At 46.7% G+C, this 26,502-nt stretch overlaps 1 protein-coding gene across 1 annotated transcript in view; it reads left to right on the top strand.

Moving 5' to 3' along the window:
• Positions 1-26,502, top strand: part of LOC138296292 (killer cell lectin-like receptor subfamily B member 1B allele B) — a 157,081-nt gene that overhangs the window by 104,462 nt on the left and 26,117 nt on the right. The window contains exon 5 of the mRNA XM_069235301.1: positions 25,759-25,862. Within this exon, the coding sequence (XP_069091402.1) occupies positions 25,759-25,862 (104 nt within the window). The remainder of the gene's footprint in view (positions 1-25,758; positions 25,863-26,502) is intronic.

Here is a 26,502-nt window from a genome sequence, read left to right as displayed (position 1 = left end):
CTTTGTACAACTTCGGCGAGCACCGTTTCACGCATCCTCGTAGTGCTTGTTTCTGGCACTTCCCTGGGGGCTACCTGCTTCAGTGAGAGCTCCTTGTCTTGCTCGATGTCCCCTCTCTCTGCTGGTCCAATTTGCGACCTCCTGGTCCCTCCTGGGCCGCAGTAGCGTCCAAAAATGCTAACCGCACGATTTGCGACTAGCAAGGCTGGTTGGCGTTCTTTCGGCGGGAAAACACTTCTGCACAACTCTCCACTGCGAGAGGGATCCGTCCACCAAAGGGGAAGTCTCTAGCCCTTTTCGTTCCTGCAGAAACCTCAGCTTCTTCTGTCCAGTAGAAGCTTCTTTGCACCCACAGCTGGCATTTCCTGGGCATCTGCCCATCTCCGACTTGCTTGTGACTTTTGGACTTGGTCCCCTTGTTCCACAGGTACCCTAGATTGGAAATCCACAGTTGTTGCATTGTTGGTTTGTGTCTTTCCTGCATTATTCCTCTAACACGACTTCTTTGTCCTTAGGGGAACTTTAGTGCACTTTGCACTCACTTTTCAGGGTCTTGGGGAGGGTTATTTTTCTAACTCTCACTATTTCCTAATAGTCCCAGCGACCCTCTACAAGGTCACATAGGTTTGGGGTCCATTCGTGGTTCGCATTCCACTTTTGGAGTATATGGTTTGTGTTGCCCCTATCCCTATGTTTCCCCATTGCATCCTATTGTAACTATACATTGTTTGCACTGTTTTCTAAGACTATACTGCAAATTTTTGCTATTGTGTATATATATCTTGTGTATATTTCATATCCTCTCACTGAGGGTACACTCTAAGATACTTTGGCATATTGTCAGAAAAATAAAGTACCTTTATTTTTAGTATAACTGTGTATTGTGTTTTCTTATGATATTGTGCATTTGACACTAAGTGGTACTGTAGTAGCTTCACACGTCTCCTAGTTCAGCCTAAGCTGCTCTGCTAAGCTACCATTATCTATCAGCCTAAGCTGCTAGACACCCTATACACTAATAAGGGATAACTGGGCCTGGTGCAAGGTGCAAGTACCCCTTGGTACTCACTACAAGCCAGTCCAGCCTCCTACATTGGTCCATAGTTCCAGGATCCAAGTCACCCTGTCCCTTTTGCTTTTTGGCCTGAGCCCTGGTCAAAGCAAAAATATGCCCAGCATTGCTGCATGAGCCTCTAACTCCACTTCTGCCCAAGCTGATGTCTCTAAATCATTCCCTAGTAGACAGTCTACAGGTAAATCTGAGGCAACCACAACTTTCTTTGGACCAGTAACCCCCCCCCCCCCCCCCCAGTTGAGATTCACAACAGCCATGGGGTGGCTAAGAGTGTTGTTATGAGCATCAGTCACTTGGTACTGGTGACCAAGTAGGTGTTGTTCAGGGTGGACCAGTTTCTCTATTACCATGGTAACACTGGCACCTGTGTTCCTGTAGACCTCAACACCATTTATTAGGGGAAGTTGCTTGTACTTATCCATATTAAGGGGACAAGCAACCAAGGTGGCCAAATCAATGGCACCTTCAGAGACTAACACAGCCTCTGTAGTCTCCCTAAGAAGACCAACCCCAACTAAATTACCAAAAGTGAGCCCAGCTACTCCCTTGGATTGGCTATTAGTAGGTTTGCTCCCACCACCACTGCTATTACTAGGGGCACTAGGTGTAGCAGTAGGGGTTGTGGTAGTGGGAGCCTTGGTGCTTTTCTTTGGACAATTGGCATCAGTTGTCCAATGGCTTTTACTTTACATAAATAGCACCGTGGTTTCTTTACTTGATTAGAAGAGGATTTGGACCCACCACCCCCACCAGAGTGTTTTTGTGGGCCTGATTAAGACTCATTTTTATATTCGTCCCCACCCTTGTCTGAAGACTTACCATCCTTCTTCTTGCCATCCTTGTCACCCCCTGTATGAACTTTTCTGTTCACTCTTGTTCTGACCAATTTGTCTGCCTTGTTTCCCAATTCTTGGGGAGAGGTCAGATCTGAGTCCACTAGATATTGGTGTAACAAGTCAGACACACAGTTATTCAGAATATGCTTTCTCAGGATCAGATTATACAGGCTTTCATAGTCAGAAACTTTACTGCCATGTAACCACCCCTCCAAGGCCTTCACTGAATGGTCAACTGTAGGAAAGTACCATCTTGCCTGGCATGTTACCCCCATATTTCACTGTATATATGTTGTTTTAGTTGTATGTGTCACTGGGACCCTGCCAGCCAGGGCCCCAGTGCTCATAAGTGTGCCCTGTATGTGTTACCTGTGTTATGACTAACTGTCTCACTGAGGCTCTGCTATCCAGAACCTCAGTGGTTATGCTCTCTCATTTCTTTCCAAATTGTCACTAACAGGCTAGTGACCAATTTCACCAATTTACATTGGCATACTGGAACACCCTTATAATTCCCTAGTTTATGGTACTGAGGTACCCAGGGTATTGGGGTTCCAGGAGATCCCTATGGGCTGCAGCATTTCTTTTGCCACCCATAGGGAGCTCTGACAATTCTTACACAGGCCTGCCCTTGCAGCCTGAGTGAAATAACGTCCACGTTATTTCACAGCCATTTACCACTGCACTTAAGTAACTTATAAGTCACCTATATGTCTAACCTTTACCTGGTAAAGGTTGGGTGCTAAGTTACTTAGTGTGTGGGCACCCTGGCACTAGCCACGGTGCCCCCACATTGTTCAGGGCAAATTCCCCGGACTTTGTGAGTGCTGGGACACCATTACACGCGTGCACTATGCATAGGTCACTACCTATGTATAGCGTCACAATGGTAGCTCCGAACATGGTCATATAACATGTCCAAGATCATGGAATTGTCACCCCAATGCCATTCAGGTGTAATTCTAGCAGATTGTCTTACTGCCATTCATAATGGCTTATGAAATTACCATTGTGGCCTCCAATAATCCGTAGCTGGATCAAACTCTGCCATCCTGTTTCTAGTAGTATAAATATTGACTGGGTAGCATAAGAGATGGCTGCTTATTTGCATTGTAGGAAGGTGGTTTCTTATTTGGAGTGGACAGGTCCCTTTTTGAGAACAAAAATCTGTTCTATGCAGCATGTTACTAAACCTGTAGCTGCTGTGGAACCGAAATTTAGATACCTGAGGCAAGTTGGCTGGTGCTCTGGAGCTTTTGTTCTCAGCAGTTTCTCAGTCTACCTGTTATCCTTTCACCAGTCCAGCAGTGTTCTGAGGAAGGCTGGGTGAGGGTCTATCTTTGTAGGGTTCACCAGCATGTGGGTGGGAGACACCATAAGACACTTATGGCCTCTCTCTGACCAGCTCTGGGCACCTCCCCTGGGAGGTGCAGGTCAGGGGAGTGGTCACTCCCCTTTCCTTTGTCCAGTTTCGCGCAAGAGCAGGGCTAGGGGATCCCTGAACCGGTATAGACTGACTTATACAGAAATGGGCACCATCTGTGCCCCTCAAAGCATTTCCAGACGCTGGGGGAGGCTACTCCTCCCCAGCCCTGACACCTTTTTCCAAAGGGAGACCCCTTCTGATAGGCTCTTACCTGTGTTGGTAGCCTATCCTCCTTCCTAGGTAGCCAAACCTCCTTTTCTGGCTATTTAGGGTCTCTGCTTTGGGGAATTCTTTAGATAACGAATGCAAGAGCTCATCAGAGTTCCTCTGCATCTCTCTCTTCACCTTCTGCCAAGGAATCGACCGCTGACTGCTCAGGAAGCCTGCAAAACCGCAACAAAGTAGCAAAGACGACTACTGCAACCTTGTATCGCTGATCCTGCCGCCTTCACGACTGTTTTCCTGGTGGTGCATGCTGTGTGGGTAGTCTGCCTCCTCTCTGCACTAGAAGCTCCCAAGAAATCTCCCATGGGATGACGGAATCCTCCCCCTGCAACCGCAGGCACCAAAAGAACTGCATCACCGGTCCTCTGGGTCCCCTCTCAACACGACGAGTGTGGTCCCTGGAACTCAGCAACTCTGTCCAAGTGACTCCCACAGTCCAGTGACTCTTCAGTCCAAGTTTGGTGGAGGTAAGTCCTTGCCTCCCCACGCTAGACTGCATTGCTGGGTACCTTGTGATTTGCAGCTGCTCCGGCTCCTGTGCACTCTTTCACGATTTCCTTTGTGCACAGCCAAGCCTGGGTCCCCGACACTCTAACCTGCAGTGTACAACCTCCTGAGTTGTCCTCCAGCGTCGTGGGATCTCCTTTTGTGACTTCGGGTGAGCTCCGGTTCACTCCTCTTCGTAGTGCTTGTTCCGGCACTTCTGCGGGTGCTGTCTGCTTCTGTGAGGGCTCCCTATCTTGCTGGGTGCCCCCTCTGTCTCCTCATGCATTTGGCGACATCCTGGTCCCTCCTGGGCCACAGCAGCATCCAAAAACCCTAACCGCAACCCTTGCAGCTAGTAAGGCTTGTTTGTGGTCTTTCTGCGTGGGAACACCTCTGCAAGCTTCTTCACGACGTGGGACATCCATCCTCCAAAGAGGAAGTTCCTAGTCTTCTTCGTTCTTGCAGAATCCACAGCTTCTACCATCCGGTGGCAGCTTCTTTGCATCCTCAGCTGGCATTTCCTGGGCATCTACCCAATCTCGCCTTTGTCGCGACTCTTGGACTTGGTCCCCTTGTTCCACAGGTACTCTCGGCCAGAAATCCACCTTTGTTGCATTGCTGGTGTTGGTCTTCCTTGCAGAATTCCCCTATCACAACTTCTGTGCTCTCTGGGGAATATAGGTGCACTTTACACCTACTTTTCAGGGTCTTGGGGTGGGCTATTTTTCTAACCCTCACTGTTTTCTTACAGTCCCAGCGACCCTCTACAAGCTCACATAGGTTTGGGGTCCATTCGTGGCTCGCATTCCACTTTTGGAGTATATGGTTTGTTTTGCCCCTATACCTATGTGCTCTCATTGCAATCTATTGTGACTGTACATTGCTTGCATTACATCCTTTTGCTATTACTGCATATTTTTGGTATTGTGTACATATATCTTGTGTATATTTGCTATCCTCATACTGAGGGTACTCACTGAGATACTTTTGGCATTTAGTCATAAAAATAAAGTACCTTTATTTTTAGTATATCTGTGTATTGTGTTTTCTTATGATATTGTGCATATGACACCAGTGGTATAGTAGGAGCTTTGCATGTCTCCTAGTTCAGCCTAAGCTGCTCTCCATAGCAACCTTCTAACAGCCTAAGCTGTCAGAAACACCTCTTCTCCACTAATAAGGGATAACTGGTTCTGGTACAGAGTGTAAGTACCCCTTGGTACCCACTACAAGCCAGGCCAGCCTCCTACAACTACCAGATTTTCCAATTGATGGTTTTACATTCAGATACTATTATGAGGTATCACAATTAGGACACTTTATAAAAATCAAGAACTTAAAGAACAAACAAGTTTGCTCAATAACCACTCATACAAAAGGATCCACTCTGGAGTTTCTAATAACGAAATCCGGCCATATAGAAAGTGATCCTCCAATCCCACTAGACTGCTGGGAGTACTACATCATACCTTTCAATCAATCAATCAATCAATCAGTTTTTCTAAAGCGTGGCTACTCACCCGTGAGGGTCTCAGGGCGCTGGGGAAGGGGAGGGCCTCATCCAAACAGCCACGTCTCAAAGTTATTCCTGAAGATGGTGAGTAACGGGCTTTGTCTGAGGTGCAGGGGGAGGTTGTTCCAGCTCTTTTCTGCAAAGACGGTAAAGGACTGTCCTCTTGCGGTAGTTTTGTGGATGCGAGGGATGGTGGCCAGGGTCTTCTGGGTAGAGCGGAGGGATTTGGCAGGGGTGTGGAAGGAGACGCGGTGGTTCAGGTAGGCCAATCCTGCATTGTGTATGGCCTTGTACTTATGGGTGAGTAGTTTGAAGGTGATTTGTTTCTCGATGGGTTACTAGTGGAGGGTCCACATGTACTGGAAGATGTGTTCTCAGCGAGGGAGGTCCAAAATGAGTCTGGTGCCAGCATTCTGGATGAGTTGTAGTTTTTTAATGTTTCTAGTTGCGGGGCCGGCATTGAGGGCATTGCCGTAATCGAGCTTGCTAGTGACTAAGGCATGGGTGACTGTCCTGTGACAATCTGCTGGAATCCTTCTTCCGAAGTTTGAGGAGATGACTGAGTTTACCTGGCGGGTCATTGATAGGGAGGAGTTGAGGATGATTCCTATATTGCGTGCATGCTCAGTCGGTGCAGGGGGGTGCGCTGAGGGATGTAAGCCACCAGAAGTTGTCCCAAGCTGAGATGGCGTTTCCGAAGATGATGAGCTCAGGCTTGTCGGAGTTGAGCTTGAGGCAGCTTTCTCTCATCCAGGTGGCAGCAGCTTCCATTCCAGAGTGGATGTTCCTTTTGGCCATGTCTGGGTCTTCGGTGAGGGAAATGATGAGTTGTGTGTCATCTCCATATGACATAATGTTCATACCGTGGCTTCTGATGATGGCAGCGAGAGGGGTCATGTATACGTTGAATAGTGTGGGACTCAGTGAGGATCCTTGGGGGACTCCGCAGTTGACTCCTGTGTGTATGGAAGTGTAGGGCGGGAGTCTGTCCCATTGCATTCTCCTGGAGAGGAAGGAGTGGATCCATTCCAGGTCTCTTCCATGGATTCCTATGTCATGGAGTCTGGTGCGCCGAGTGCTGTGTGAGACTGTGTCGAAAGCAGCTTAGAGGTCGAGAAGTATGAACGCTCCTTAGTGGCCGTGGTCAAGGAGTAATCGGATGTCGTCGGTGGCTGCCAGGAGGGCTGTCACCTTTCACCCTACAATGTACCAAAGGCTCTGTCAAGGGGCAATTGAGTAAACAAAAGGTATGAATAAGGAAAGTCAGAGTTACAAACCCCTGAATGAAACTGATACAACCACTACATCAACCATTACTTTGAAACTATGTTTGACGTAGCCACTGCAGTAACCACATTGATGCAGAAAAGGCAGTCAGCACTACCTCACAATGGTTCTGCATAGAATTATGTGGGAGCCTGAAGTCTAATAATTGACTGAACCCAAATATTTTAAGCACCCCAAAATTACCACTAGCAATTCAGCAACAGCACCTTTGATTTAGAGTTAAGAGGTATTACCCTGCACAACATGAGGTCCAATTAATTAGCCAAGCAAATGAAAACTGGAACCACTCAAGAACTGATTTCTAGATCAATAAAAGTTTATTACAAAAACTTTAGAATAGGCAATACAGAATAAATGAATGCTTTCATGGCGGCACAACTACAGAGATACAAAGACAGAAATCAGAAATCAATATAATTGTCAGGTCAATAAAGAACACTAACAGCACTTTTAATTGTGAGGGAAAGGCCCTGATTGTGAGTTTGACAGATGGGATGACTCGTCTGCCGAGCCTCCTATGGAGAGGCTGCAGCCACACTGGCTACCTTCCTGTCAGGCCCATTACAACTTTCCTGCTGGGCTGACTGGTGGAAACCAAGGTTTTTGCCCATCAGCCCAGTGGAAAAGTGGCAGAAGCATTGTTGCCAGCTTGTTATGGAGCAACTGCAATGCTGCCGTCCGCAGGGGGCACCAGCACCCTTGCAATGTTCACTATCTGTACAGCAGACAGTGAGCATTGTGAGGGTGCTCTGCAGGGGACCCCTGCAATGCCTATGCCAAGTGCATGGGCAGTGCAGGGGATCTACTGTGGCCACCAGCACCTGTTCTCTGCCAGCCTTTTCATAGGGGTGAAACTGCCATGAAAAGGTTGGCGGAGAAGCAGGTCGTAATCAGCAGGGTGACTCAGACTTCAGCCCCACATGGCTGATTTCGGCCTCCGCCACCATCAGTCCATCAGGATCAAAGGTCCCAGCAGAGACTGCAGTAGGTTGGCGGTGCTGCCCACCAACCTTGTAATTTGGCTGTCGGACTGCCACAACCACGGTAGTCCAACAACCTTTGCGAGTGTGGCTGTCTGAGGACCACCACAGTTGTAATCAGGCCCAAAGTCTCTTGATAATTGGACAGAGTTCTTAAGGAAAAATTAAAGTCTGTCTCAAACGGACATAGGCCCTCATTACGACCTTGGCGGAAGATCAGACCGCCGGGCGGCCACCAATGCAGCAGCACTCCCTCTGCGGCCATTTGGAGATCCCCGCTGGGCCGGCGGGGATCTCGGCCGCAACACAGGAGCCGGCTCCAAATGGAGCCAGCGGTGTTGCGGCTGTGCGACGGGTGCAGTTGCACTGTAGGAGGCTGGACTGGCTTGTAGTGAGTACCAAGGGGTACTTACACCTTGCACCACGCCCAGGTATCCCTTATTAGTGTATAGGGTGTCTAGCAGCTTAGGCTGATAGATAATGGTAGCTTAGCAGAGCAGCTTAGGCTGAACTAGGAGACGAGTGAAGCTCCTACAGCACCACTAGTGTCACTTGCACAATATCATAAGAAAACACAATACACAGATATACTAAAAATAAAGGTACTTTATTTTTATGACAATATGCCAAAGTATCTCAGTGAGTACCCTCAGTATGAGGATAGCAAATATACACAAGATATATGTACACAATACCAAAAATATGCAGTATAGTCTTAGAAAACAGTGCAAACAATGTATAGTTACAATAGGATGCAATGGGGACACATAGGGATAGGGGCAACACAAACCATATACTCCAAAAGTGGAATGCGAACCACGAATGGACCCCAAACCTATGTGACCTTGTAGAGGGTCGCTGGGACTGTAAGAAAATAGTGAGGGTTAGAAAAATAGCTCACCCCAAGACCCTGAAAAGTGAGTGCAAAGTGCACTAAAGTTCCCCAAAGAGCACAGAAGTCGTGATAGGGGAATTCTGCAGAAAAGACCAACACCAGCAATGCAACAACGATGGATTTCCAGACTAGAGTACCTGTGGAACAAGGGGACCAAGTCCAAAAGTCACGATCAACTCGAGAGTGGGCAGATGCCCAGGAAATGCCAGCTGTGGGTGCAAAGAGGCTGCTACTGGGCAGTAGAAGCTGAGGATTCTGCAGAAACGACAAGGGCTAGAAACTTCCCCTTTGGAGGACGGATGTCCCACGTCGTGAAGAGTCGTGCAGAAGTGTTTTCCTGAAGAAAGACCACAAACAAGCCTTGCTAGCTGCAAATCATGCAGTTAGGGTTTTTGGATGCTGCGGTGGCCCAGGAGGGACCAGGATGTCACCAATTGTGTGAGGGGACAGAAGGGGCGCCCAGCAAGACAAGAAGCCCTCTCAGAAGAAAGCAGCACCCAGAGAAGTGCTGGAACAGGCACTACAAAGTGGAGTGAAATGGTGCTCACCCGAAGTTGCATAAGAGAGTCCCACGCCGCCGGAGGACAACTCAGGAGGTTGTGCAAAGCAGGTTAGAGTGCCGTGGACCCAGGCTTGGCTGTGCACAAAGGAAATCCTGGAAAAGTGCATAGGAGCCGGAGCAGCTGCAAAAGACGCGGTTGCAAGCAATGCAGTCTGGCGTGGGGAGGCAAGGAATTACCTCCACCAAACTTGGACTGAAGAGTCACTGGACTGTGGGAGTCACTTGGACAGAGATGACCTCGCTCGTCGTGCTGAGAGGAGACCCAGGGGACCGGTGATGCAGTTCTTTGGTGCCTGCAGTTGCAGGGGGACGATTCCGTCGACCCACGGGAGATTTCTTCGGAGCTTCTAGTGCAGAGAGGAGGCAGACTACCCCCACAGCATGCACCACCAGGAAAACAGTCGAGAAGGCGGCAGGATCAGCTTTACAGAGTTGCAGTAGTCGTCTTCGCTACTTTGTTGCAGTTTTGCAGGCTTCCAGCGCGGTCAGCAGTCGATTCCTTGGCAGAAGGTGAAGAGAGAGATGCAGAGGAACTCTGATGAGCTCTTGCATTCGTCATCTAAGGAATTCCCCAAAGCAGAGACCCTAAATAGCCAGAAAAAGAGGGTTTGGCTACTTAGGAGAGAGGATAGGCTAGCAACACCTGAAGGAGCCTATCAGAAGGAGTCTCTGGCGTCACCTGGTGGCCCTGGCCACTCAGAGCAGTCCAGTGTGCCAGCAGCACCTCTGTTTCCAAGATGGCAGAGGTCTGGAGCACACTGGAGGAGCTCTGGACACCTCCCAGGGGAGGTGCAGGTCAGGGGAGTGGTCACTCCCCTTTCCTTTGTCCAGTTTCGCGCCAGAGTAGGGCTGAGTGGTCCCTGCACCGGTGTAGACTGGCTTATGCAGAAATGGGCACCATCTGTGCCCATGAAAGCATTTCCAGGGGCTGGGGGAGGCTACTCCTCCCCTGCCTTAACACCTTTTTTCCAAAGGGAGAGGGTGTAACACCCTCTCTCTGAGGAAGTCCTTTGTTCTGCCTTCCTGGGCCAAGCCTGGCTGGACCCCAGGAGGGCAGAAACCTGTCTGAAGGGTTGGCAGCAGCAGCAGCTGCAGTGAAACCCCTGAAAAGGCAGTTTGGCAGTACCCGGGTCTGTGCTAGAGACCCGTGGGATCATGGGATTGTGCCAACAATGCCAGGATGGCATAGAGGGGGCAATTCCATGATCTTAGACATGTTACATGGCCATATTCGAAGTTACCATTGTGAAGCTACACATAGGTATTGACCTATGTATAGTGCACGCGTGTAATGGTGTCCCCGCACTCACAAAGGCCGGGGAATTTGCCCTGAACCATGTGGGAGCACCTTGGCTAGGGCCAGGGTGCCCACACACTAAGTAACTTAGCACCTAACCTTTACCAGGTAAAGGTTAGACATATAGGTGACTTATAAGTTACTTATGTGCAGTGAAAATGGCTGTGAAATAATGTGTGCATTATTTCACTCAGGCTGCAGTGGCAGGCCTGTGTAAGAATTGTCAGAGCTCCCTATGGGTGGCAAAAGAAATGCTGCAGCCCATAGGGATCTCCTGGAACCCAATACCCTGGGTACCTCAGTACCATATACTAGGGAATTATAAGGGTGTTCCAGTATGCCAATGTGAATTAGTGAAAATTGGTCACTAGCCTATTAGTGACAATTTGGAAAGAAATGAGAGAGCATAACCACTGAGGTTCTGAATAGCAGAGCCTCAGTGAGACAGTTAGGCATCACACAGGGAAGACATACATATAGGCCACAAACTTATGAGCACTGGGGTCCTGGCTAACAGGGTCCCAGTGACACATAACAAACATACTGAAAACATAGGGTTTTCACTATGAGCACTGGGCCCTGGCTGGCAGGATCCCAGTGAGACAGTGAAAACACCCTGACATACACTCACAAACAGGCCAAAAGTGGGGGTAACAAGGCTAGAAAGAGGCTACTTTCTCACACAACCCCCCCCCAAACGAAGGACAATAAGGCTAACCTTGGCCAGTTGAGACTTTATTGTCTAAGTGGTGATAAGTAGAGAGTAGCTCTGCAATAGACTGGTTACTCCCTTTATCATCCACCCTATGGTTACTTCCCTGTGGGGATGTAAACCACCCTGTTTGAAGTTTTTTAGCTAAGCAACAATGTGAAGATGTATTTTCAGAGTTTCTATCAATATGTTTTAGTTTAGAGCAGTGGGAATTATCCACTGAACCTATTTGTAGTGATGGAAATGCCAGACAGGGATGCTGTCTCAGAAAAGCCATGGCTGGGCAAAAACGTTGTCCATATGGCTGGAAGAGAGAACAGGGATGCTGTTTCTCTTGAGTTGGAGCAGGGCAGGGATGCTGTCCTATGAGCTCCACACTAGGGCAGGGATGCTGTCCTAAGTGTTGTGAGGCAGTGCAGGGTTTCTGCACTAACGTTTCTCTGGGAAGGTTGGAGGGATGCTCCATGTTAACTAAAATGGTGCTCTTTTTCTCACCAATGTTAGTTATCCCACAGAGAGGTACTTCCACCTCAGGGAGTACAGTTTTGCCAGCTGATGATTCCCTTGGAACAGGTGCCACCCCAGGAGAGGTTTCTCCCACCACAGGAATGGTATCCTGAATGGTAGGGTGGTTAGGGGATACTGTGATACCCTTTTTACCTGTTGATGGAGAGGGATCCTGAGTTTTCAGGCCTTCTCTCCTTTGCTTTTTCATTTCAGTAGAAATGAGAGGGAACAATTCCTCTGGGATGCCCAGCATGGCTGCATGGGCATAAAACTCTACATCAGCCCAACCTGAGGCCTCTAGGTCATTACCTAAGAGACAGTCTACAGGTAAGCTAGGTGATACCACCACCTGCTTAGGGCCAGTAACTCCACCCCAACTAAACTGAATTATAGCTAAGGGAAGAAACTTAGTGGAGTTATGGACATCAATAATCTTATACTGTTGTCCAATGATGTGTTGATCAGGGTGCACTAGGTTTTCAGTCACCAAAGTGATACTGGCACCTGTGTCCCTGTAGGCCAAGGCCTCAACACCATTTATTGAAACTGTCTGCCTGTACTTATCCATTGTAAGGGGACAAGCAGCCAGTGTAGCAAGGCCAATGCCACTAGGTGTGACAGAAACTGTCTTGGGACTGACTACCCCAGTTTCTACTATGGACCCAAAAGTGAACCCAACTACACCCTTAACTTGACTGTTGCCAGCAGTCCCACCACTAGTACCACTACTGCTAGGGGCACTAGAGCTTGATGTATTAGTGGTGGTAGGCTCAGGGGGTTTACCTGGACAGGACTTATCCCCTGGCCTATGGCCTCTGTTTTTACACACAAAGCACCAAGGCTTTTTAATGTGTGCAGGTTGAGAAGAAGAGGAAGAATTAGTTTTATCCCCACCCTCTGAAGAGTGTTTAAGATTTGAAGTGGGATCTTTGGTTTTACCCTTATCCCCATGCTTATCTTGAGATTTTTCACCATCTTTCTTCTTAGTGGTCTCTTTGTCACCCCCTGTATGAACTTTTCTGTTCACCCTTGTTCTGACCCATTTGTCTGCCTTCTTTCCCAATTCTTGGGGAGAGGTCAGATCAGAGTCTACCAGGTACTGGTGCAACAAATCAGACACACAATTATTAAGTATATGCTCTCTCAGGATTGTGTTATACAGGCTTTCATAATCAGTAACTTTACTGCCATGTAACCACCCCTCCAAGGCCTTCACTGAATGGTCAATGAAATCAACCCAGTCTTGTGAAGACTCCTTTTTGGTCTCTCTGAACTTTATCCTGTATTGTTCAGTGGTTAAGCCATAACCATCCAGGAGTGCATTCTTAAGAACTGTAAAATTATTGGCATCACTTTCTTTCACAGTAAGGAGCCTATCCCTACCTTTTCCACTAAATGATAGCCATAGGATAGCAGCCCACTGCCTTTGAGGGACATCCTGTACACCACAGGCCCTCTCAAGTGCAGCAAACCACTTGTTAATGTCATCCCCCTCCTTATAAGGGGGAACTATCTTATGCAGATTCCTGGAATCATGTTCTTTTGCAGGATGACTATGGGGAATACTGCTGCTGCCACCATGGGTTTCTAAACCCAACTTCTGTCTTTCCTTCTCTAATTCTAACGACTGTCTATCCAAATCCAGCTGGTGCTTCTTGAGCTTCAGTCTGGTTTGTTCCACTCTCAATCTATTGAGTTCCCTTTCTAACAGTCTGTCATCAGGGTGGGTGGGAGGGACATGCCTTGAAACAGAAGTATGGTGAGAATGGACAGAAGGAGACCTGTCCCTTACAGAAGCCACCCTAACAGCTTGGCTAACAGAAACATCACTACCAGTATGGTGAGAATAAATGCTTTTGCTATGATGTGAGACAACACTATTTCTATGGTGAGGCTCTCCATCATTACCAACTATGCTAGACTGTCTAGTAATGGGCAGGCTAGGAAGTTTCTTTCCTGAATCTTTTCCTGGGGGAGTCCCTGGATCAGATTGGGAACCATTTGCTACTTTTTCAACAGATGTGGCCCCTATGGCCTTATCTTGTTCTCTAAGCATGTTAAGCAATAATTCCAAAGAAGGATTCTTCCCTACACTCAAACCTCTCTCTACACAGAGACTCCTTGCTCCTTTCCAGCTAAGGTGGTCATATGCAAGTTTGGACAGATCAACATTTTGGCCTGTGCCAGACATTTTTAGAGAGAGTTAAAGTGATAGAAAAAGAGAAAAAAGTTTTCAGAACTTTTTAGAAAGACAGGAAAAAAACTTTTTAAACTTTTAAGAACTTTTTGAAAGTTTAGAAGTACTTTTCAGCACTTAGAAAAGAGTGAAAAGAGGAAATGCAAAACTTTTTGGCTATGTGTATATACACTGACCTTGTTTTGTATATTTTTCTCTCATGAAAAGTACAATGACAAGAGTGGTAAGTAGTCTCAAAGCACTTATCCCACCGCTGCACAACCAATGTAGGAGGCTGGACTGGCTTGTAGTGAGTACCAAGGGGTACTTGCACCTTGCACCAGGCCCAGTTATCCCTTATTAGTGTATAGGGTGTCTAGCAGCTTAGGCTGATAGATAATGGTAGCTTAGCAGAGCAGCTTAGGCTGAACTAGGAGACGTGTGAAGCTACTACAGTACCACTTAGTGTCATATGCACAATATCATAAGAAAACACAATACACAGTTATACTAAAAATAAAGGTACTTTATTTTTATGACAATATGCCAAAGTATCTTAGAGTGTACCCTCAGTGAGAGGATAGGAAATATACACAAGATATATATACTCAATAGCAAAAATATGCAGTATAGTCTTAGAAAACAGTGCAAACAATGTATAGTTACAATAGGATGCAATGGGGAAACATAGGGATAGGAGCAACACAAACCATATACTCCAAAAGTGGAATGCGAACCACGAATGGACCCCAAACCTATGTGACCTTGTAGAGGGTCGCTGGGACTATTAGAAAATAGTGAGAGTTAGAAAAATAACCCTCCCCAAGACCCTGAAAAGTGAGTGCAAAGTGCACTAAAGTTCCCCTAAGGACAAAGAAGTCGTGTTAGAGGAATAATGCAGGAAAGACACAAACCAACAATGCAACAACTGTGGATTTCCAATCTAGGGTACTTGTGGAACAAGGGGACCAAGTCCAAAAGTCACAAGCAAGTCGGAGATGGGCAGATGCCCAGGAAATGCCAGCTGCGGGTGCAAAGAAGCTTCTACTGGACAGAAGAAGCTGAGGTTTCTGCAGGAACAAAATAGGCTAGAGACTTCCCCTTTGGTGGACGGATCCACCTCGCCGTGGAGAGTCGTGCAGAAGTGTTTTCCCACCGAAAGAACGCCAACAAGCCTTGCTAGCTGCAAATCATGCGGTTAGCTTTTTTGGACGCTGCTGTGGCCCTGGAGGGGCCAGGAGGTCGCAAATTGGACCAGAAGAGAGAGGGGACGTCGAGCAAGACAAGGAGTCCTCTCAGCACCAGGTAGCATCCGGAGAAGTGCCAGAAACAGGCACTACGAGGATGCGTGAAACGGTGCTCACCCGAAGTTACACAAAGGAGTCCCACGTCGCCGGAGACCAACTTAGAAAGTCGTGCAATGCAGGTTAGAGTGCCGTGGACCCAGGCTGGACTGTGCACAAAGGATTTCCGCCGGAAGTGCACGGAGGCCGGAGTAGCTGCAAAAGTCGCTGTTCCCAGCAATGCAGCCCAGCGAGGTGAGGCAAGGACTTACCTCCACCAAACTTGGACTGAAGAGTCACTGGACTGTGGGGGTCACTTGGACAGAGTTGCTGGATTCAAGGGACCTCGCTCGTCGTGCTGAGAGGAGACCCAAGGGACCGGTAATGCAGCTTTTTGGTGCCTGCGGTTGCAGGGGGAAGATTCCGTCGACCCACAGGAGATTTCTTCTGGTGCAGAGAGGAGGCAGACTACCCCCACAGCATGCACAAGCAGGAAAACAGTCGAGAAGGCGGCAGGATCAGCGTTACAGAGTTGCAGTAGTCGTCTTTGCTACTATGTTGCAGGTTTGCAGGCTTCGAGCGCGGTCAGCAGCCGATTCCTTATCAGAAGGTGAAGAGAGAGATGCAGAGGAACTCGGCTGAGCTCTTGCATTCGTTATCTAAAGTTTCCCCAGAGACAGAGACCCTAAATAGCCAGAAAAGAGGGTTTGGCTACCTAGGAGAGAGGATAGGCTAGCAACACCTGAAGGAGCCTATCACAAGGAGTCTCTGACGTCACCTGGTGGCACTGGCCACTCAGAGCAGTCCAGTGTGCCAGCAGCACCTCTGTTTCCAAGATGGCAGAGGTCTGGAGCACACTGGAGGAGCTCTGGACAACTCCCAGGGGAGGTGCAGGTCAGGGGAGTGGTCACTCCCCTTTCCTTTGTCCAGTTTCGCACCAGAGCAGGGCTAAGGGGTCCCCTGAACCGGTGTAGACTGGCTTATGCAGAATTGGGCACCTCTGTGCCCAACAAAGCATTCCCAGAGGCTGGGGGAGGCTACTCCTCCCCTGCCTTCACACCATTTTCCAAAGGGAGAGGGTGTAAAACCCTCTCTCAGAGGAAGTCCTTTGTTCTGCCATCCTGGGCCAGGCCTGGCTGGACCCCAGGAGGGCAGATGCCTGTCTGAGGGGTTGGCAGCAGCAGCAGCTGCAGTGAAACCCCAGGAAGGGCAGTTTGGCAGTACCAGGGTCTGTGCTACAGACCACTGGGATCATGGGATTGTGCCAACTATGCCAGGATGGCATAGAGGGGGCAATTCCATGATCATAGACATGTTACATGGCCATATTCGGAGTTACCATTGTGAAGCTACATATAGGTAGTGACCTATATGTAGTGCACGCGTGTAATGGTGTCCCCGCACTCACAAAGTTCAGGGAATTGGCTCTGAACAATGTGGGGGCACCTTGGCTAGTGCCAGGGTGCCCTCACACTAAGTAACTTTGCACCTAACCTTTACCAGGTAAAGGTTAGACATATAGGTGACTTATAAGTTACTTAAGTGCAGTGTAAAATGGCTGTGAAATAACGTGGACGTTATTTCACTCAGGCTGCAGTGGCAGGCCTGTGTAAGAATTGTCAGAGCTCCCTATGGGTGGCAAAAGAAATGCTGCAGCCCATAGGGATCTCCTGGAACCCCAATACCCTGGGTACCTCAGTACCATATACTAGGGAATTATAAGGGTGTTCCAGTAAGCCAATGTAAATTGGTAAAAATGGTCACTAGCCTGTTAGTGACAATTTGGAAAGAAATGAGAGAGCATAACCCCTGAGGTTCTGGTTAGCAGAGCCTCAGTGAGACAGTTAGGCACTACACAGGGAACACACACATATAGGCCACAAACTTATCAGCACTGGGGTCCTGACTAGCAGGGTCCCAGTGACATATAACAAACATACTGAAAACATAGGGTTTTCACTATGAGCACTGGGCCCTGGCTAGCAGGATCCCAGTGAGACAGTGAAAACACCCTGGCATACACTCACAAAACAGGCCAAAAGTGGGGGTAACAAGGCTAGAAAGAGGCTACTTTCTCACAGGGACCACATTGCAAACCAATACTTTGGAAGGTACGTGCTAACTGTCACCACACACACGAATGTCACACACAAAGAATCCAGGTGTGAAGTGGAACACACAAGAACTTTAATGATGTGCACCTATTTACACAAACTACAGATCAGGGGCTGTAAAAGTCCACCTGCTATGAGGACACATTGACCTCATGTGCCTCCAGTCTATGACAGTGTGTAGCTCACACCCTACGCCGTGCTCGCTCAGCATGGCTGGTTCCTGGTGCGTCTGCAGTGCCCTGCCGTGCGCTACCACTGCGCAAAACCCTGGTGTCTGTGGCTGAGACACTGCTAAAGGTTGAGCCCTCCTCACTGTCCTGCGGCGTGTCTGCCGCACCCCTAGCCACCTGTCGTGTCTCCATAAGATCGACTGCGTGGCTAATACATCCCAGCCCATGTGCCACATCGCTGGCAAAGTGGCCTATGTCCATCTGGAGGATGACCGTGCGCCGTGACAGCCCAGTGGTGTTAACAGCCAGCCGGACGATGGAGGCAGACATATGGTCCAGGCGGTGGATGAGCTGCCGGTCACTGCGCCTTGCACCCTCTCTCTCGGTGACAAGTTCTGACACCAGTTCTCTAATTGAGAGCGCAAGGTCACCAACGGTGCTGTTGAGATGTTGCAGCTCAGTGTGGACCTGTTGCAGCACTGTGGTCTGGTTGCGTTCCATGCGCCGCATGGCCCCGGAAATAATTCTTATCTCCCTTGTCTGCAGGCGCTGACCATGTAGGAGTGCAGCCATGGCGGCGGACATGGAGGCGTCCCCTACTTCACCCTGTGGCACTGGAGGGACATTGAGACGTCGCCTGCGACGCAGTGGAGGTTCCATGTCCTGTACACTGGCAGTGGCTGGGACCAGGTGCTGGCTCACTCTCCAGTATGGCCACTGGTGCATCAGGAGGGGACTGTGTTTGGGTGGTGCAGGTCCCTGTGGTGGCTGGTCCGGGGTCTTGTGCTGGCTGGTGGCTGACCTGTGGCCCCTGGATGCTGTGGCTGAAGGTGGTGTTGTGTGAGAGACCTGTGGGACATAGGGAACACACTGTCAGTATCTACCATCTGTTATCTGCTTCCTAATAAACTGTTGCCTATCAACTGCCTACTTGACTACATTGCCCATAATGCACCATGCAGGTGGTTGATACTCTGAAATGGAGCTATTTTGGTTGTGCATGCTGCTGTGTACTAGGTGGGTGGGGGTATGGCAGATATGGGTGGACATGCATGTCTCATGGTACTCACTGGTTGATGGTCCTGGCGCTGACGTGTCCAGCTCTCCTATCCCGGACACTGCCTCTGGCTCCAGGGTCTCCTCCACTCTTTCTTCCAAGGGTGTGGGTGGTGGTATGGTTGATGGTCCCCCTCTAGTGCCCCTCATCTCCTGGAGCCGCTCTGCCACCCTCTCCTTGGTCCGGGAGCGCAGGTCATACCACCTTTTCTTTAGTTCCTCGATACTTCTGTGGCTCACACACATTGAGTTGGCTTTGTCCTGGATTTCCCTCCAAATCCGCCATTTTTCCTGCTCTGGCACACTGAGGGCTGCTCTCCCAAATAGTTGTTCGTGGTGCTGGCAGCATTCCTCCGTCACCACCTCCAGTTCTTTTTCTGCAAATTTCAGTTTTCTCTTCCTAGGTGTTTCTGCCATTGTAGCTGCTGTTCTTCCTGTTTGCTGTTCAGCAGTTTAAAATGGGTGTGGTCCTCCCGCCTCCCAGGTGTATTAGTAAACTACCTGGCTGTGATGTCATCATCAAGAGCTAGGAAGTGTTTTCCAGAGTGTTCTGCTGCACCTGAATGCAATTTGCGGCACAGTCGCAATTTGCGACACCCACTCGCAATTTGCGTGTTCGTTTTTAGCGCAGTCGCAAAAAGCGACCTCGCTAACAGCGGACTCGCAATCTGCAGTGCGACTTCATTTGCGAGTCGCAAAATGAAGTCACTTTTTCTTCTTGGATACCATTTTGCGAGTCGGAAATTGCGAGTCGCAACGACTCGCAATTTCCGACTCGCAAATTTTTTGCTACCTACATCTGGCCCTAAATTGAAACCTTCTGGATTACCTTGGGTACCACTTCTGCATGGACCATTAGATGGTCTTCCTGCTAAAAGAGATTGTGCCACAAATGATGAGCCTATTTCAATAGTCAGTGGTGGTGCTCAGATGTGGCTGAACATTCAGTGGCATAGGCAGCCAACAGCTTTTTTGAGTCATTCACTGATTTAATCACAAATCCATTAGTGATTTTGGTTAACTCCATCTTCCAGCAGAATTCATGCATAGCAGCAGCTGGTTCAGCTCTGTATCTTAAACATGGCTTTCCTGGTTTATCATGAACCTGAGTTCCTGACCAAAAATAATCAACTAGTGAGTGGAACATCTCCTGGATCAAAGACATCACTGGGCCTGAGTGAGGTTTTGGAAGTCTCATGCTCATCCAGCTGGAAAGTGTGTCCTGGTGATTGCTCTCAACAAAATCAGTAAACAAGGTGGCCCGGTTACACATTTACACAAGCATGGATTAGTTTAAGGTCTGTACTATGACCCAGACAGCACTATAGATGTGCTCTTGAGAAAAAAGGAGCTCCTGGTCACTAGTAACAGTGCATACTACATTAAGGAATAAGAATATATGCCTCAGTTTTTCCAACAATAGCTACAGTTACTGCTCTATTCTTGTTCACTTCACAGGGTTATCATCTCTGAGGGGCACATTAACTGATCTGTTAAAATGGCAGGGGAATGCCCATCTACTCTTCCAAAACAGAATAAAACCTAGATGCTAGGTGTTTTATGCATTACTGCATACTCTTGCTCCTGTCTAGTTTCTTGCCCTTGTGATGTGGTCTCTACAGAAAGCACCAGTACAACTAACAAAGTTATTCTCCTTTGCCTTTTTTTAATCAAAAGTCATATCTTTGGTTGCAATTACCTCGTGTATGAGTGTTGGCAAACTGGGCAGTGTTGTGTCTTCAGCCTTTCAAAAACATTTTCCTAGGTAGGATGATTTTGACCATGTTGACCAGCAACCGTGTGTTTTGGACTAAGGTTTCATCCAAATTTTACTATGAGGAAAAATAGCATGTTCTTGTTGGTACTCTATCGGGAATATGCTGATACACTGCCCAGAGGGCACATTGTGTTTTGAAATGATGCTTTCCATTTTGGAAGAAATAGACATTTATTGTTATATTATGCTCATGTGATAAAACAAAGAAGAACCCGGTAGTTCCCTTGAATAGCTGGGTATGTTTTGCCATTGAAACAATAGGTGTAGCTCCTTCAATATAGGTTCAAGAACATTCAACATGAGGCATAGTAGCCTCTTTAATTGAGTAGCAGAGTATCGACATAAGTGATACATGTAATGCAACCACTTGGACAACTGCACATACTTTTATTCTGCTCTATCTATCACAGTTGGAATCTGGTCCATTAAAACATTAAATTCCAAAGTTCTGAGTGCGGTCACAATAGATGCGGTATAGTCTCAGCAGCAATGATACCCAAACAATTACTGATGTTGTAACATTACATTGCTACTTTTGGTTTAACAATTGCATAGGATTGCTTCTTGATATTACCCTTCTGTTGTAGGGATGCACCTTTAACCTTTGATTATAGGAGAATGGTATAAAAAGGATGAGGCCTAAAGGCAAGCAACGTTTATGAGTTATACAATAAAGAAATCTGCAAGGGACAAGTAAGTTACCTTTCTCCAAGGCAAGGGATTACCGTCATACTGTAAGGCAGAAACAGGTAAAGCAATGGTGATAGAGAGTGATGATGTAGGGCATTAAAGAATATTTTTGAAGATCAATTTGTTGTTCTCTTGTTAAATCCTAGCCACGTTTAAGCTGATTGATATAGATAATTTGAAGCTCTCATTAGGAGAATAAGTAGTGTCAGATTGAGATTGTAATCACCATGTAAATGATTGTTGATCACAAAAACCATCATAAACCCAATTTTATTGGCAGTGGAGTAATTTTCTGTGAACATGACTTGGGTTAAAAGAAATGGAAACGTTTATACAGCTAAGGAAAATAGTTTAAAATGATAATTAGCATGGTAGAGGAACATACTACACAGGGCACAGGATGAATCCTCTAGGTGCTCCCACCTGGTTTATTCTCTGGGGGTGATGAGACAACAGGAACTATAGAAAGGGTTGGTGATATAAGTTCTAGAGGAATAATCCAGTGGTGCACTACGTAGAAGTAATTTGGGAAGTTAGAACCACCTCCAGCTAGGAATCTGGAGCAGTGCACCACTCCCCCTCAATCTAGGTGACCTAAGACCAGGAATGGTGATGGTGTCAGCTAAGGTGTTACCATGGGAGGACAATTATGTGGGTATCCATCTTGGAGATCAGAATGGTACCAGGCAGGATACTTTCGAAGAGAGAGAGGAAGAGATGCAGACCCAGAAAATCATGAATTTCCAATGGAAACTAGAACCCTAAGGGTTAACCTGCTGGAATTTGTTTAGCTTAGCAAAAGGATGACATTGAAGTTCGGGGAAAAAGAACATATGCTGGAAGAAATGCTTACATTTTAGCTCTACTACACAGATGCCAAGATCTACAGTTTGAAAACAAATAATGCATTGTGCTGAAGACTGATGCATCACTCTCATGTCTATCCCAACTTTGGCTATCAATTGGAGACATGCTCAATTTCAGTCAGCGTGTATACAGACAAGGGAAGTATGAAGGCTGCTGTGGAAGTTGGTGAGTCTAATGTTTGATGTTTTCCTCCTTGGAGAATACAAGGCAAATTTGTTTATATAATGATGGGGCATATTTGGTTGATCTGAATTTTTGAAAAAATGTAAAAACACAGACTTTTAGATGACCCTTCTCTCCTACTTTCTCCCAGATCCTTTTTGGGTAAAGAACATTGTGATGTTGATTTACACATATAATAGCTCTGAGTGGATACAAACCAATACTAAGGCCACAGGGTATAAAAACAGTTGTTTGCTCATTGCCTATTTCTTTGTATTGTTTATTGAAGGAGTGCTTGAAAAACAGAATTTCGAACAATTGGTGATTTGTACAAGTTACCACTTTTTCTTATGTATGAATGATGTTGATTAGAAAATTGGAATGTTGAGAGCATCTTTGACGTCAAAGGAGTAGCTTTGGGCTTCTAAAGGGTGGTATAAGCCTGGAGCTTCAACTGGCCAATGGTTGTCTTTGTGTTTCTTCCATTTTAATTTAGAACAGTTTACCCTTAATGGGTGGAATGCTCTAATAGACCTATAGCCCTTCTGCCAAAGGCTAACCAGGTGTTAAAAGCCCTTCACCCTCATTATATCTGGGTTCAGGGCATTTAACAACCAGTATATCCCTCAGCAGCGGGCTATAAGCCTACAATAAATTACTCTGCGATAAACCTTTTTAACTACAAAATAGCATCTCTTCTACATTTTTCTATGTAGTCCCGAAACAAAAGCAGCATAATCTATAGCAGTATAACCGATGAGTGTCTCATCACCAATTACCATTCTTTTTAGGGGTAAGGTTTTTGAATTTTGAGATCTATAAAGGATCAATATTAAGAAAATTTGACAATTAAAAATGTAGAGTGAGCTGCATACACTACACGTTTGGCCAATGTACTCTCGAGCAGTAAGCTAGCTAAGAGCTGAGATCTACATTCATTAATTCAGTAGATGAGTTTGCTTGTTTTCTGCTCCCAGTGGAATACTTAATTTATTGAATTGTAATTATAGTCCATGCATATAGATTCAGAAATATTTGAGTTTGGATTATTTGATCCACAGTTTAGAAATGTTAGCATGGTAGGTGAAATGAGGGACGTCACCTTTAAAGAGATACATTACATCACAATGTGATGAAAAACCAGTAACATTGTTCCTCGTGCTTATGTCTGTGTTTGAAGATTAGTGGTGAATTGAAAGCCTTTATTATTTCTTAAAATATTCATATTTACATGTTCTTTAATTTTGTTGGATGGGTATCCAGTGAGGGACTAAGAATGTCCTGAATTCGTTTTATCTTTTAAACCTCTAAATTGTGTAAAAAGCACAATAAAACCTTTATAGGTTTTACACACGTATGTTTTCTTTTACTAATTAAGAAATCATAGAATTTACGATGAACAATATAACAATCTAAAAACTTTCAATAGAATAATAGGACTTAATTACGTGTCATGACTGCCAGACCTGTGGTGGCTGTCGGACCTCTGTATGCCAGGCGGTGGGCCCGCTTAATATCGACCTTGACGGTCAGACCGCGGTCACCACCAGGAACGTAGTTTCTGATAGGGTGATGGCAGTCAGAGTCGTGCTCAGCCAACTTCACTTTCCACCAATCTTTTCATAGTGGGGACCCGTCATGAATAGGCTGGCAGAAAGACAGTGCTTGGGACCACCAAACTCACTGTGGCAGTCAGACTGCCACACTCCTGGCAGTTTGACTGCCAGATTACGATCCAGGTAGTCGGACCACCAGGAGACCACCGCCACTGCCAGGATTAGGGATCATGATGGGTTGGGGGCAGTCAAAGTTGTGGTCAACCACGGTGGCACAGATTTTGGCACCACCATGCTGATCACGACTTTGCTTTTTTCCAGCCTTTTCATGGTGGGGTGCCTACCATGAAAAGGCTGGTAAAAAAGGCAGTGCTAAGGGCCACATGTCGCGGGCCATTCAGTGGCCCTCCTTGCCAGCACCCTTTGAATGTGCACTGTGACAAAAACAAACCATCTGTGCTGGAAATAATTTTCTAGAATTGGAAATAACATTATAGTTTGGGGTATGTGAGATCTATGGGTGCTTTCTGAGGTAAACATCCTCAACAATGATGCCGGAACCACAATGTTGTTGTTAACGTAAGCGAAACCACACTTGCATTAACAACTACTCCCTTTTTCTCTGCCCTAACCATGCATGTGCAGAACAACGCAGAAACAAAAGTTTTTTTTTAGGGTGGGGTGGGGGGGTCAGGTTAATTTTATTTTTAAAGGTGGGTGTGGGGAATAGGGGAAATTTTATATTTAGGGTGGGTGGGTGTTGAGTTTTTAGGGGCGGGGTTGGTGGGGGAAGGGGTAATTTTGTTTTTAGGGGTGGGTTTTTAGGGGCACGATGGGGGGTCGGGTAATTTTGTATTAAGGGTGGGTGGGGGTTCTGGTTTTAAGGGGTGGGGATGGGGTCGGGTTTGTTTTTAGCACGGAGGTGAGGGGTCGGGGTAGGATGCGGTCAGGTAAGTTGGGCTGGGAGAGGGTTGGGGTATTTTTTAGGGTGGGGGTGGTTGGGTTATTTTTTTTAAGGGGTGGGCGTCGGGGAGTTGGGGTACTATGGTTTTTAGGGCGGCACTGGGCAGTCGGGGTAATTTTGTTTTTAGGGGTGGGGGTTGGGGTACTTTTGTATTTAGGGCAGGTTTTTAGAGGCAGGGGAGGGGTAGGGGTAATTTTGTTTTTACGGGTGGGGTAGTTTTATTTTTAGGGGTAGGTTTTAGAGCTCAGGGTGGATGATGGGGATAGAGGTAGTTTTTAGGGGCAGGTGAGGGGTCGGGGTACTTGTATTTTCGGCGGTGGTCGGGTAGTTTTATTTTGTGGGTGGGGGGTCAGGGTAGTTGTATTTTTAGGGTGGGTGGGGGGTCAGGGTAGCTTTATTTTTGTGGGTGAGGTACTTTTATTTTTGGGGTGGGGGTCAGTTGTACTTAGGGCAGGTGGGGGGTCGAGGTAGGTTTTAGGGTTCAGGGTGGATGGGGGTATTGGGGTAGTTTTTAGAGGTGGGTGGGTGCTCAGGGTAGTTTTATTTTTAGGGTGGGTGGGGGATCAGGTAGCTGCATTTTTAGGGCAGGTGGGGGGATGTCATGCGAAATCCACATATGCCGTTCCACACATACCTTTACTAGGCATGCCTTTCAACAAAAAATCATTGTAAAGGACTGCGTGGTAAAGGCATTCATGGAAACAATGCGGTCGTTGTTCCAACCCTGTTATTCAGAAATGCGTGGTTGGTGCATACGTTGTTCCATCATACATCCCTTTCCGACTTTGGAAGGTTGCAAACCTTTGGGCTTTGCCACATTTGCATCAAAAGCAGCTTGATATTTGCAATAATGTATATCAAACCTGTATAGAAAATTATCTACAAACATGTACCTTTATGCATAGAAAAAATATCCTCCATGACCATTACAGGGCATAGACAAAGTTAAAAAAGAAAACTCTGTAAATTTAGCTGACAAAAGAATAAAATGTAAACTTTATTCACCCCTAATTAAGTAGACTTATGCATGACTTTCAGGATCAGCAGTAAGGGAGAGTCCCAGGTTGGAGCGTTCTTCCTGCTTGGAAAATGTGTTGAATGTATAAAGTTCCAAAATTATTGTACATTTTCGTTTATCTCAGGCTTTCATAAGGGAGCGTGCAAATGGAACAGATTACCTGATTGGTCTCAGGAAAGAAAGCCGTAAAACTGATTGGAGTTGGTTGGACAGGACACCACTGGAAAGGTAAGATTTGATACCATATATTCTTGAAAATGAAAAGGAGTGACATAGTTGTGAAGAAATGAGAACCCAAAAAACACAATGATGGGCTACAAAATAAGGGCCTGAGTTACAGTTGTTCATGACCACCTAACCTTAAGCAGGCCTTTAACTCCAGTTCAATGATGAAAGACATCTTGCTTTGCAGGAAACAACAAAGTCCCAGATATCCTAAGGAGTGATCAGCGCCAACCTCAATTCCATGAATACCACCAATGGTACTTTTCCACCCAGATATTTCCTAAACCCCTCACTATGGCTCTAAGGGTCATTTCTTATATTGCTCATATTTTCACAAGTTTATCATACCCTATAACTAAGAGTAACACAGTGAAACAAGAAATAGGAAAATAGTTGAAGAGAAAGAAAAGAGTCAAAAAGGGTTAAAAAATGATAAAGGGAACATTTTTGATGGCTCTTAGAAACTCATCCGTTGTGATTGGACAAACAGTGCTCTTCTTTGCTCAATATGAGTGCTGTGCTTAAAGAATGGTCATTATATAACTTGTTGTCAGTGAGATACATAACTGTGAGAAATCCATCCTTTTACTATGGTACCCATAAATGTTTTTAGACATTTGGACTATGGATAACTGGTATTTCA

This window comes from Pleurodeles waltl, chromosome 1_2, assembly GCF_031143425.1.
Source record: "Pleurodeles waltl isolate 20211129_DDA chromosome 1_2, aPleWal1.hap1.20221129, whole genome shotgun sequence".
Classification (NCBI taxonomy): domain Eukaryota; kingdom Metazoa; phylum Chordata; class Amphibia; order Caudata; family Salamandridae; genus Pleurodeles; species Pleurodeles waltl.
The sequence above is the reverse complement of the archived record's forward strand: the minus strand, read 5'-3'. Positions and strand labels throughout refer to the sequence as shown.